The sequence below is a fragment of the Terrapene carolina genome, unplaced genomic scaffold (assembly GCF_002925995.2).
Source record: "Terrapene carolina triunguis isolate 2854851 unplaced genomic scaffold, T_m_triunguis-2.0 Scaffold93, whole genome shotgun sequence".
Lineage (NCBI taxonomy): Eukaryota > Metazoa > Chordata > Testudines > Emydidae > Terrapene > Terrapene triunguis.
The window spans coordinates 196,937-210,498 of record NW_020664444.1 but is presented as its reverse complement, the minus strand read 5'-3'; the positions used below and the strand labels follow the sequence as shown (position 1 = coordinate 210,498).

The 13,562-nt window shown below is 38.3% G+C and overlaps 1 protein-coding gene across 1 annotated transcript; it reads left to right on the top strand.

The window, feature by feature from the left end:
* The first annotated feature begins 1,553 nt into the window (after positions 1-1,553).
* On the top strand, positions 1,554-13,189 carry UBE2I (ubiquitin conjugating enzyme E2 I). The gene is made up of 4 exons (XM_026650745.1): positions 1,554-1,651; positions 5,422-5,531; positions 5,707-5,786; positions 12,533-13,189. The coding sequence occupies exons 1-4, from the start codon at positions 1,612-1,614 to the stop codon at positions 12,594-12,596; spliced, it is 294 nt and encodes a 97-aa protein (XP_026506530.1). The 5' UTR covers positions 1,554-1,611; the 3' UTR covers positions 12,597-13,189.
* Positions 13,190-13,562: the final 373 nt, after the last annotated feature.

Below are 13,562 nucleotides of genomic sequence, written 5' to 3'. Positions count from 1 at the left end.
CTTAAACATCTCGTATAATTCGCTGACTCTTAAAATACAAATTCCCAATCTTAGCTCACCATATAAACTCATTAATTAAATAAATTACTGTGAGTAACAAGAAAGATGTCTTTCTGACAAATGATTAGAGTTCTGTATTGGCTACATTTCTTTATGGTAATGTACATAGTAGCCAACCACAAACAAACTTTAGGATTTCTTATAAAATAGATACAGAAATCTCTCACTTCAAAGCTCAGATATCATGGTGGGTGATCTTTATAAAAACCTAGATAATGATTGAATAGTGCAGCTGTTCAGCAAATGGTAGAACTCTGCACAATGAGATGGGTATTCTTCAGTTTCTGACCTTACCTGAACCTGTAGGGAGAAGGTAAAGTACATGTACCCAAACTACAACTCACCCAGGATGATGCAGTTCCCTTATTGGTGCCAAAGCTACTGGGGGATCGTAAGTGACCCAAGTATTTAGGGCCACTGTCTTGCATCTTACATGGTGCTCCCTAATGCAACACAGTGGTATTGGTACAGTACTGGCATGGTGGGGAGACAACCCCTACTGAAGCAGTGACACCACTTTTTGCAGCAGCTGAGTACTCCTTTAGTAATCCCCCCATTGTGAAATTTAGTGAGAAGTGGTATGTCTGTAGTCTGTATCTAATTCATCATCCTTAAGGGATATACCTAAGTAACTTCCTACCTAAATGACAAGAGGCCACACTGACCCAGGTGCAGTGGCAGCAGATAGAAAACCGGTGGCCCAGTACCCTATTACGACTGCAATGTGACTCGGGTAGCTCAACCAACTTCTTCATAGGGGGATTGCCTGTAAAGACTCCAACACCCTAGAGAGAGACTCCATGAGGAGACAGCCTGTAAAGATACCTTCACTGTTCCATCAGTGACTGATATAATCGGCACCAACCTTCATGGAACTTTCCTTGTCTGTATTTAGAGACCTGTTTGCTCAGATGTGTGCCTATGCTGGTCTTGAGCACGAGAGCAGCTTCATCTTTTGTTGTTTTTCCTCAGGGAAGGGCATGCAGTGAAGATTGGATTGCAATATTCCTACCGTCATTAAAATCATGGGTGGGTGGGGTATTCTTATTTAGAAACTGAAGAATTATCAGTGATCGATAATAGTGTTAGGCAGTACCTAGGTCAAGATAATAGGATTGGGATGTTAATAATAGTACAGTAACAACACTGAGGGAGAAATGGGAGACTTCTAAAGAAGAGTAGCTTAAACAAAATCCAGGAAACATTTAATTGAAATTAACTTAGTGTCTTAAAACTACAAAATACATTTTAAAGAAGGAAATTAAAAAGTTTTTAAAAAAACCTAATAGGTAGGCAGAGGGGCAAATATCCTATACAAAATATGAAAATAAATGTATATAATATAGCAGATAGTCATGTAACAGCCCTACTTGTGCTTGAATGTTTTTTTTCCCCGGCATGCACCTTTAATTTCTCTCTGTTCTCTTTAGACTATAAACTCCCCATCTATTGTGAAAGTGCTTGGCATACTTTGGGTGTTACCATAATCTAACTAACTTTTCTGAAATTTCCTGACAGACACCATGGGAAGGAGGCTTATTTAAACTACGGATGCTTTTCAAGGATGACTATCCCTCCTCACCCCCAAAATGTAAGTAAAGTGACAGAATACCAGTTTCTAGTAGAATGATGTTGAATCTGAGTGCGTATCGCCATATGAAAAACTACCTGATAGGGTGGAGCTCTTATAACACTTCATTAATTATCCTGGATGCTTAATCCCTATTATAATTAAAACTAAAATGGTTATAATCCTTATTTTCATGTGCATTTACATATACATCTTTAAAATAAAATTTTCCCTGGCTTGCCTCTTTAGAAAGTTTAAGAAAGCTGTTCAGCTACTGAAATTCAGGGAGATTAGAAAAATCTGTGGGTTTTTTTGTTTTGTTTGGGGGTTTTTTTTGGTTTGAGGTTTTTTTAGGGGGAAAGGGATTGGGTTTTTTAATTAATGATCACTTTTTTTCTAATATGGTTCCAGTAAAAATGGCTTAATTTTGAAACTTGGCATAGTCGTCACTGACAACTGTTGCATCTGCTTAGTTTTATATTGAAAATTGTGTATTGTGCATTCTTGATAGAAAAGTACCTTAAGTTAAGAGGATAGCACCTAAGTGGAAGCAGTGTGAATGTGTGTGCAGTGAGTGAAGTGCATACACCTCTACCCCGATATAACGTGACCCGATAAAACACGAATTCGGATATAACGCGGTAAAGCAGTGCTCCAGGGGGGCGAGGCTGCGCACTCCAGCGGATCAAAGCAAGTTCGATATAACGCGTTTTCACCTATAACGCGGTAAGATTTTTTGGCTCCTGAGGACAGCGTTGTATTGGGGTAGAGGTGTACTTGTTTCGAAAGACCTCCATAAGCTGCATAGACAAACAGCAAGAGCTCTCAGGCTACCTAGCTCCAGATTTTTCTTCATTCTGTTTTTTAAAAATATAGTTTTAATTAAATATTAAAGATGGGAAATCAAATTTTCAAAAGTTAGGATTGTTCTATCAATTTTTAACTTAGCTAAGTTGTGTCCACCTCGTATTTTTCTGTTCCTTTTCCTTAAATGTTCCAATGTACTATAAGATACACAGGAGGTGCAGCGTTGTTGTAGTAGTAATTTTTGGAGTGCTTTCACTTTAACATAATCATAACATTACATTAACATAAATTTGGCTTTTTTGCATGTGATATGCATACAGGACACATAGTATTACATAAATAACAATTCTTGCTTTGCAATTTTTTATCCTACTGCAAGCTGTAGAAACCATTTGTATTTATGATTATCTTTGGTGTTCGTAATAGTGGTATTTGGCTGCTGAGTCAATACATTCTGCTTTATGATAGCTATATAGCTACTACTGATTTTAATGTTCCAGTATCTATTAGGGAAATTTGTAGGAAAACTGTCTTTAAAATTCATGGATTTTCTATCTATGGAGTTCTGTTGCCCTAGCTAACCACTGGATTTCTTGAACAAATTATTTTTCAAATCTATTATTTAAATTACCACATAGGGCTTTTTAAAAACAAGGCTGCTGCTTTTTGATGTCTTAACACATTCCTGCTTCAGATGATGCTCATCGCACATTGATGTCAAGATTTAAGTTTTTCCAATTAGAACATAAGAATGGCTATACTGGGTCAGACCAGTGGTCCATCTAGCCCAACAGCCTGTCTTCCGATAGTGGCTGGTACCAGGTACTTCAGGAGGAATTAACAGAACAGGGCAATTATCAAGTGGCCTAATCCCAGCTTCTAGCAGTCAGAGGGGTAGGGACATCCAGAGCCTGAGATTGCATCCTGACCCTCTTGACTAATAGCCATTGATGGGCCTATCCTCCATGAACTTGTCCAATTCTTTGTGGAATCCAGTTATGCGTTTGGCCTTCACAACGTCCACTGGCAATGAGTTCCACAGGTTGACTGGGTGTTGCATGAAGAAGTACTTCCTTATGTTTGTTTTAAACCTGGTGCCTATTAATTTCATTGGGTGACCCCTGGTTTTTGTGTTGTGAAAGGGTAAATAACACATCCATATTCACTTCTTCCATACCATTCGTGATTTTTATAAACATCTATCCTGTCCCCCCTTAATCGTCTCTTTCCTAAGATGAACAGTCCTAGTCTTTTTAATCTCTCCTCATATGGAAGTTGTTCCATACCCCTAATTGTTTTTTGTTGACATTCTCTGTTCTTTGCAATTCTAATATCTTTTTTTGAGATGGGCGATCAGAAGTATATGCAGTATTCCAAGTTTAGGCATACTATGGACTTGTATAGAGGCATTATGATATTTTCTGTCTTATTATCTATCCCTTTCCTAATGGTTACCTACATTCTGTTAGCTTTTTTGATTGCTGCTGCACAGTGAACAGATGTTTTCAGAGAAATATTCATGATGACTCCAAGATCTCCTTTGTGACTGGTAACAGCTAATTTGGACCCCATCATTTTATATGTATAGTTGGGATAATGAATTGAATGGGATGCTCTCTGAGAGAGTACAGTATGCCACCTAAAGGTTTCTGTCCTGTTTCTTCAAGACCTTGGAAATTTACCTGATGTGTTTAGGCTCTTTCTTCAGTTGATCTCCAATTTAATGCTTGTGACATAAGACAGCCTACCTTTTCACTTGTAAAAACATACAGCAGGCATTTGGAGAAATATCAGCTGGCTTGAAAGATTCTGCCAGTATTAATGGAATTCCTCATTTTAAAGATAGGGAATATCTCTGAAACTGTCTTGCTACAGAATCAGTCATCTGTCACTTTGCATTTAAGTCCTTAAAAAGGAAACAGAGGTATTAAAGAAACACAATTTAATTTTAGGGACAAAATTGATTGTACAACCTAAATGGAATAGAAATGTCCTGATTTAAATGCAATTTAAGCTTAATTTAAAATTCACTGTTGTGTTCTGAATGCAGTTATTGGTCTTGTACATAAAGATAAAGTGAAACACGGGGAAAAAAATGATGGAAACTTAAAATAGACAAACTCTTGGTAAGGAGACTTTTTAAAGGTATTATAAATGTCTCTTTAATGTAACACTTGCAATGAAGGGGGGGAATAGGTGGTGAAAAATGTATACATGTGGTCATCTGAGTTGATCTGCTTCATTATTTTATGAAGGAGTGTGGAGTATTGATATAAGTAGTATTGCATTTTGGGCCCAGGCCATCACAAAACTACTCTAAATAGAGCTTGGTGAAATAGCAAGAGAAACTGTCCTCTGGTTTAAGAGCTGTTGCTTGTGGCAGTGCTTGTTTCGGGAACTGTATTTCAAAGCAGGATGTTTGTTGTGCTCCTCATAATTTCAGTGCCCATTAATACTAATATCCACCGACTGTTCATACAGCAGTTTAAACATATAAAGAGCGTTGTGTGTTAACTATTATCCAGGATACACTTTCAGTCCATCGTATTTCATAGTGGTGGGATCTGAGCTCTGGGAGGAAGCAGTAAAGGTTTGGGTGAGCTGCTCTGTACAGAGTTCTTTTAAGTAATAAATGATCCCCTGTACATTTTCACTGCACTTAGTGCCATTTAGCATTAATGAAATCCTCCTATCTTAGAATGGATAATAGGTAATATTGTTCATTCAGAACATATTTTGGCCTGGACTGATCAGGTTAATCAGTAATGTGACTGAGATCTGACGTGGAGATACAAGTAGACCCAACAAAGGAGGGAGAACTAAAGGTAACTGCACTGCAGAAAAACTTAATGGATTTTCTGAATGGGATTGTGACAATGGGAGATGGCCAGCTTTACTAAAAGTCGACTTTTTAAATGTTCTGATTTAATGAAACTTGGTCCAAAATCTTAGATTTGCACATAAAGAAATCTTTTCTTCCTTAGGTAAATTTGAACCACCATTATTCCACCCAAATGTGTATCCTTCAGGCACAGTGTGCCTCTCCATCTTAGAGGAGGATAAGGATTGGAGGCCAGCAATCACAATTAAACAGGTCATAACATTCTTCTGTTAAAACTGTACACCTTTGCTTGCTTTGTCAGCTTATCTTTTGTGTGATTCTGGAATGTCTTGTGCACAATTCTACATTTTATTTATAGAAGTTCTGATTTGTATATGTTTCATAGTAATATTTACATAAATTATTTTTTCCATATTTTCTTATACAGATCTTGTTAGGAATACAAGAACTTCTAAATGAACCAAATATTCAAGACCCAGCTCAAGCAGAGGCTTACACAATTTACTGGTTAGTTGTTGGGTTTTTCTGGGGGTTTTTAAACACATTGACTGGCTTATAGCTGTTTGTAAACTCTGGGTCTCCATTTGAGTGATTGACGGTAAGACAGGTAAACCAGCTTCTAGAAAATAATTTCTGGGTCTGCTTTATGTAGAGATGTTTAGTTTTATGCTGTAACCTCAATAAAACAACCAACTAACTTTAAAGTTAAGGTTGAAGGTCCAGTGATAAGGCAATTTAATACAGTAGCATATAGAGGCTCTAATGAGGAATCAAAGTCCCATTATGCTGTACGGATATGTAAAGAGAGTCTTTGCCCCTAAAGAGTTTACAATCCTAGGTTAACAAGACTTAACAGTTGGGTGAAATTAATGTGTAGAAGCAAGGGAGAGGAAGGATGAGTTAACAAGTCCTGTACAGTAGCTACATGCACAATCATTCCTCATTACATTCCTAACTGTAATGAACTGGGAGGTTCTGTAGCCATTTTGGTCTTAAAGTAGTGGATTTACAGCTATTTTGGGGGAGTTTGTGCAGTGTATATGGGGCAGCATAGGAAAGAGTATGGAGATCTTAGTGAGAAGTGGGTTTATGGGTGGTGAAGGCTGGGAACTTTGGCAGAATGAAATGGCATTGGATGCAATGAGATTATCAGTCTGATAAGTAGTGTAGGGCTAAGCTGTGAAATCTTAAAGGTAAGAAAGAACATCTCTGATTGTCCAAGCAATCTTCTCTGAGATCCTTCCTGTCCCATAAGCAAAGAAAGACAGAGGGCAGAAGATTCTGAAAGTGAATTGCTGGCTAGGTAAGTGGTGCAGGATGGAGGGCTGTCTTTGCAGAACATTGTTCCACCTTCTATGGGAAGAGGAGGCTGTATAGCTTGGATGGCTTCCACCTCAGTAGAAGAGGGACCAATCTCCTTGGGGAAAGGCTAGCAAGAATAGTCAGGAGGGGGTTAAACTAATAGCAAAAGGAGACGGTGGAAAGAGGGAAGACACGAGCACTTAAGTGGCAGAAAATTGAGATGTTGAGAACAGAATGAATCAAGGAACCAAAGGACATGAGGGGAAGAAATTCTTTAGTTGCCTATACACTAATGCTAAGAGCCTGGGTAACAAACAAGAGGAACTGGAATTGCTCATTTATTAACGTAAATTTGACGAGTGGTATTACAGAAATCTGGTGGGACGATTCACATAATTATGTTAAAATCAATGGTATAACCTATTTAGGAAGGATCAAATAGGCAAAAGGGGAAGGGGAGTGCACTCTGTGCCAAAAATTGGCATAATCTGTTAGTCACTGACTCTCCAAAAAAAAGTTATCTTGAATGCTTATGGATCAATGTTCTAACAGAAAGTACAACATGGGGTACCAGTTGATGCCTGCTACAGACCACTAAATCACACTAGGGAACAGAATAACTGCCTCCTTATGTATCTATCTATAATGTGTAGGGGGAAAAACTGAGAGATCGTGGAGGACTTTAGTTTGAGAGAGACATGCTGGAGGTCTCATGCTGCCAGTACAAAAACAACCTTGGAATTTCTAAACATTATAGTTGAGTTTCCTAACTCAAAAAGTGTTGCAGCTAATGTAGAGGAGTTGTATGTTAAACCTTGTCCTAACAGATAAAGAACTGATCACAGAATTAAAAGTTAATGGTAGGTTTGGTACAAGTGCTCGTGGCTTGATCACATTTATAATGTGCAAGCAGAATAAAGTCCAGACCAGTAATATATCTACTTAGAGATTTAATAGGGCCAATTTTACAAAGCTGAAAGCAATTATGAACCGAAGCAGCTGCGAGGAAGAATTTAATCAAAAAAAGTGAATGATAATTGGTTATCGTTTAAGAACCCATTCCTAGATGCCCAAAAAGCCACAATTGAGGAAGAAGACTGTGCTGGTTAAAAAAACCAACCTGGTTTAGAGGGGAATTGAAGGCAACTGAAAAAAATAATATATAACAATGGAATAAAGGGGAAGTTGATAATAGTGACTGTAAATCAGAAGTGGGAATTGCAGAACATTTATTGGGAAAGTCAATAGACACAAGGAGAAATCTTTGGCCAGCAGTGTTAGGGACAATAAGTGGGTTTTTTGTTTTTGTTTGTTTTTGTGTGTTTTGGTATTGGTCCATTACTAGATGGAAATGGAAGAATTAACCACAATAATGCAGAAAAGACAGAAGTGTTCAGTAAATATTTCTGTTCTGTATTTGGGGTGTGGGAAAACATGATGCAGTCTCATCATAAGGTGATAACTCTTTCCTTTCCACTAATATCTCTGTGGGATGTTATAAGCAGAAGAAAGTTTGACATTTTTAAATCAGCAGGTTCAGATAACATGCATCAGATAGTTTTAAAAGCCTGAGGTGTTTGCTGGACTGTTAATGTTCATTTTCAATAAGTCTTGGGGAAGTTCAAGAAAAATTTAAGAAAATGAATGTGCCTATTTTTAAAAAGGGTAAATGGGCTGACTTGGGAAACTATAGAGCTGTCAGGCTGACATCAATCCTGGGCAAGATGATGGAGCAGCTGATACAGGAACTCGTTCAATAAAGAACTAAAGGAGGGCAATGTAATTAATGCAAATAAACCCGAGTGTGGCAAATAGATCAACGTAAGAACGGCTATACTGGGTCAGACCAAAGGTCCATCTAACCCGGTATCCTATCTTCCGACAGTGGCCAATGCCAGGTGCCCCATAGGGAATGAACAGAACAGGTAATCATCAAGTGATCCATCTACTGTCGCCCATTCCCAGCTTCTGGTAAACAGAGGCTAGGGACACCATTCCTGCCCATCCTGGCTAATAGCCATTGGTGGACCTATCCTCCATTAATTTATCTAGTTCTTTTTTGAACCTTGTTATAGTCTTGGCCTTCTCAACATTCTCTGGCAAGGAGTTCCACAGGTTGACTGTGCATTGTGTGAAGAAATACTTCCTTTTGTTTGTTTTAAACCTGCTGCCTATTAATTTCATTTGGTGACCCCTAGTTCTTGTGTTATGAGGAGTAAATAACACTTCCTTATTTACTTTCTCCACATCAGTCATGATTTATAGACCTCTATCATATCTTCCCCCCCCCCCCGCCCCCATCATCTCTTTTCCAAGAAGCTGTTCCATACCCCTAATCATTTTTGTTGCCTTTTTCCAATTCCAATATATCTTTTTTGAGATGGGGTGACCACATCTGCATGCAGTATTCAAGATGTGGGCGTACCATGGATTTATATAGAAGCAATGATATTTTCTGTCTTATCTATCCCTTTCTTAATGATTCCCTACATTCTGTTAGCTTTTTTGGCTGCCACTGCACATTGACTGGTGGATGTTTCATTTGCGGACCCCTAGTTCTTGTGTTATGAGGAGTAAATAACACTTTCTCTACACCAGTCATGATCTTATAGAACTCAATCATATCTCCCCTAAGCTGTCTCTTTTCCAAACTGTAAAGTCCCAGTCTTATTAATCTCTCCTCATACAGCAGCCGTTCCATACCCCTAATCGTTTTTGTTGCCCTTTTCTGAACCTTTTCCAATTCCAATACATTTTTTTTTGAGATGGGGCGACCACATCTACACACAGTATTCAAGATGTGGGTGTACCATGGATTTATACAGAGGCAACATATTATTTTCTGTCCTGTTATCTATCCCTTTCTTAATTATTCCCAGCATTCTGTTTGCTTTTTTTGACTGCTGCTGCACATTGAGTGGATGTTTTCAGAGAACTATCCACAATGACTCCAAGATCTCTCTCTTGAGAGGTAACAGCTAAAACTAACTTGATATATATATTTTTATGAGATTACCAGTTTGGTTGGTAAAGGTAATAGTGATGTCATAATATACTTAAACTTCTGTAAGGTGTTTGATTTGATACTGCACAACATTTTGATTAAAAAATTAGAACAATATAAAGTTAACATGGTGCACATTAAATGGATTAAAAACTGTCTAACTGTTAGGTCCCAAAATGTAACTATAAATGGGGAATCATCATTGAGCGGGGTGTGTTTAAAGTGGGGTCCCGGAGGGATCAGTTCTAGGTCCTGCACTATTTAACATCTTTATCAGTGACCTGGGAGAAAATATAAAATCATCACTGATAGTTCGCAGATAACACAATAATTGCGGGAATGGTAGATAACTAAGAGGATGGGTCACTGATTCAGAGCAATCTGGATTGTTTGGTAGATTGGGCACAAGCAAACAGTATGTGTTCTAATATGGATAAATATAATCATATGTATCTGGGAACAAAGAATTTAGGCCATACTTAGAGTACCCCATTCTATATCCTGAGAAGCAGTGACTCCGAAAAAGATTTTGTGGTCACGGTAGTTCATCAGCTGCACATGAGCTCTCAATGTGGCCAAAAGAGCTTAATACGATCCTGGGATGCATAAACAAAGTAATCTCGAGTAGGAACAGAGAGGTTATCTTACCTCTGTATTTGGCACTGGTGCAACTGCTGGAGCACAGTGTCTAGTTCTGAGGTCCCACAATTCAGGAAGGATGTTGATAAATTGGAGAGGGTTCAGAGAAGAGCCACAAAAATGATTAAAGGATTAGATAACATACCTTACTGGTAGACTCAAGGAGTTCGATCTATTTAGCTTAACAGAGGAGGTTAAGGGGTGACTTGATTAGTCTATAACTACAAGGTTCAACAAGTATTTAATAACAATCTCTTCAATCTAGCAGAGAATAATGCAACATGATCCTATAGCTGGAATTGAAGCTAGACAAATTCAGACTGGGAATAAGGTGTACGTTTTTAACAATGAGAGTAATTAACCACTGGAACAATTTATCAAGTGTCTTGGTGGATTCTCCATCAGTGACCATTTTTAAATCAAGATTGGATGTTTTGTTTTTTTTCTAAAAGATTTGGGGAAGTTCTGTGGCTTGTAGTATACAGGAGGTCAGTCTAGATGATCACAATGGTTCCTTCTGGCCTTAGAATCTATGAATTGGTGAAAAGTGGAGTTCTAAGAAGGATTCAAAAGGGGCAGTGGGGGAAGAGACAAGACCTTAAAGGAAAATTATTTTGGCAGCAGAGTCTTGAATGGGCTTTATGGGATCAAAGTCTCAGTAGTAAAGACCAGAGATGAGATAAGTGTAAATGGGAGCTTTGGCAGTCTGGAAAGAAAAGACCAGGTTTTGGAGACTATATGAAGGAAAAAGTGCCATATTTTGGAAACAGTCTGGCTATGAAGGCCCATAGAGAGGGCAGAGCCAAAAAATGACATTCAGATTATGAACCTGAGTGATTGGGAGGATGGGAGTGGTACTATAATGACCAAGAAAGGATGAGGATGGAGTATTGGTCCTGGGATTTAGTTAAGAAAACCTCATTAGATACTTTGAGAACAGCATGAATATAGTGGAGACCACAGAAGCAGGGTTGGAATGGATCCAGGATCCAGCAGGCAGAGAGGAATTGGAGGCAATGGTTGTAAACAGTACATTCAGAGAATTTAAAGATGTAGTAATGTGAGGCAGATAGTGTCAATGTGGCTTTTTTAGCATGGAGCAAGAGCATAAGAACATAACATAAGAATGGCCGTACCGGGTCAGACCAAAAGTCTATCTAGCCCAGTATCCTGTCTACCGACAGTGGCCAATGCCAGGTGCCCCAGAGGGAGTGGACCTAACAGGCAGTGATCAAGTGATCTCTTTCCTGCCATCCATCTCCATCTTCTGACAAACAGAGGCTAGGGACACCATTCCTTACCCATCCTGGCTAATAGCCATTAATTGACTTAACCACCATGAATTTATCCAGTTCTCTTTTAAACGCTGTTATAGTCCTAGCCTTCACAACCTCCTCAAGTAAGGAGTTCCACAAGTTGACTGTGCGCTGCGTGAAGAAGAACTTCCTTATATTTGTTTTAAACCTGCGTATTAATTTCATTTGGTGACCCCAGTTCTTGGATTATGGGAATAAGTAAATAACTTTTCCTTATCCACTTTCTCCACATCACTCATGATTTTATATATCTCTATCATATTCCCCCCCTTAGTCTCCTCTTTTCCAAGCTGAAGAGTCCTAGCCTCTTTAATCTCTCCTCATATGGGACCTGTTCCAAACCCCTAATCATTTTAGTTGCCCTTTTCTGAACCTTTTCTAGTGCCAGTGTATCTTTTTTGAGATGAGGTAACATGATAGTACCTTACCCACCTTCTGTCTAAATACTTTAGTATATGAAGAGCACTTACCATGACATTCCTATTACTTCATTATTTTCACAGACATCTACTCTGTGGCAAATCTAACAGAGTAACTCTGTAAATGTCTTGTCTCCTTCCCCAACATGCTTTTACTTCTAAGATACAATCTTCTTCCTATTTCCTGCAGCAAATCCTACTGGACAGATGTTAGTGAGCTCTGTCTTACCCGGGCTACCAACCTGTTTTGACTAGTCACTTCTTTCCAAACAAAATGGGTCCTACAGTGCAAATGACCCTCTCATTAATTAAATGAGCAGTGTTTAAACAGTGAGCTGTTGGTATAGCCAAGATTTTTTTTTTTTTTTTTCTTTCTGTTTACCCGTCGGTCAGTTCAGTCATGGGTTTTCCTACTGTCATGAGTACGTAAGATGCTTCATCTCTGCCTAATCTCTCTTGCCTTAAGGAATAATTTGAGGGTCTCATATGGATGAGAACTACTTAAATAGTATTGATTGTGCAACTTGACATAATTTCTGAAACGTCTAATGACCTTTATTTTTTTATATCCAGCCAAAACAGAGTGGAATATGAAAAGAGGGTTCGAGCACAAGCCAAGAAGTTTGCGCCATCATAAGCACCTGTCATACAGCATCTTAAAAAGGAAGGGATTGGTTTGGCAAGAACTTGTTTACAAAATTTTTGCAAAATCTAATGTTGCTATGTACAATTAATATTCACTTAGGGGAGGGGGTCGTATGTGTGCCATTTTCCATATTCGCCACTTGTATACAGTTCTGAATTCGCTGAATTGCCCCCAGTTTTTTCATACAGGGTCTCTTCCTTCAGTCTTTTGTATTTTTGATTGTTATGTAAAACTTGCTTTTATTTTAATATTGATGTCAGTATTTCAACTGCTGTAAAATTATAAACTTTTATACTTCTATAAATTCACTAGTATCTCTAGTTACTTTGCTATCTGATGCAGGCATGCTTTAAAATGTTTAGAACTATATTTAGACTCTAGCTGGCTGTATGAAAAAATCATACCCTCCACCCCCTTCCCTCCCCTTAATTTGTTTTTCTATCTTTCAGAAACTAGGTTGTTATTGCTTAAGAGCCTCAGAGATCCAAAGTCAGCCAGCATCTTGATTCTGCATCACTTCCTTTTGTGTTTATATGGCGTTTTGTCTGTGTTGCTGTTTAGAGTAAATAAACTGTTTATATAAAGGTTTTTGTTTCATTATCTTCATTGAAATGATTAAAAGGAGAAAAGCCTTCCAGTTAAATATAGTCTCAGAAAGCAAAATTCAATTACCCTTCCTTTTTATAAAGGCTTCTAATATTGTACGCCTGTTTCATTGTTAGCCTTCCCCCCGGGACCCCCCATTGTAGAAGTAACCCTTCTCTAACTCTTTACTCCTGAATGATAGTCACTCAGACTTGGTTAAGCTAAATCAATTTCTCAGATCTTTTAAGGAAAGTCAACTCTGACTAGCACATTGGCCATTACCAAAGCTGCTGATTATAGTTGTGCTGATTGGACAATATTGTGACTAGACTACAAATTTATCAATAGGCCAGTGCCAAGAAGCATAATTGA

Coding starts and splice junctions, on each gene's coding strand:
- UBE2I (XM_026650745.1), top strand. CDS start 1,612: ATGCTTTTCAAGGATGACTATCCCTCCTCACCCCCAAAAT. Junction 1,652..5,421: donor TCCCTCCTCACCCCCAAAAT/GTAAGTAAAGTG, acceptor TTTCTTCCTTAG/GTAAATTTGAACCACCATTA. Junction 5,787..12,532: donor GAGGCTTACACAATTTACTG/GTTAGTTGTTGG, acceptor TTTTATATCCAG/CCAAAACAGAGTGGAATATG.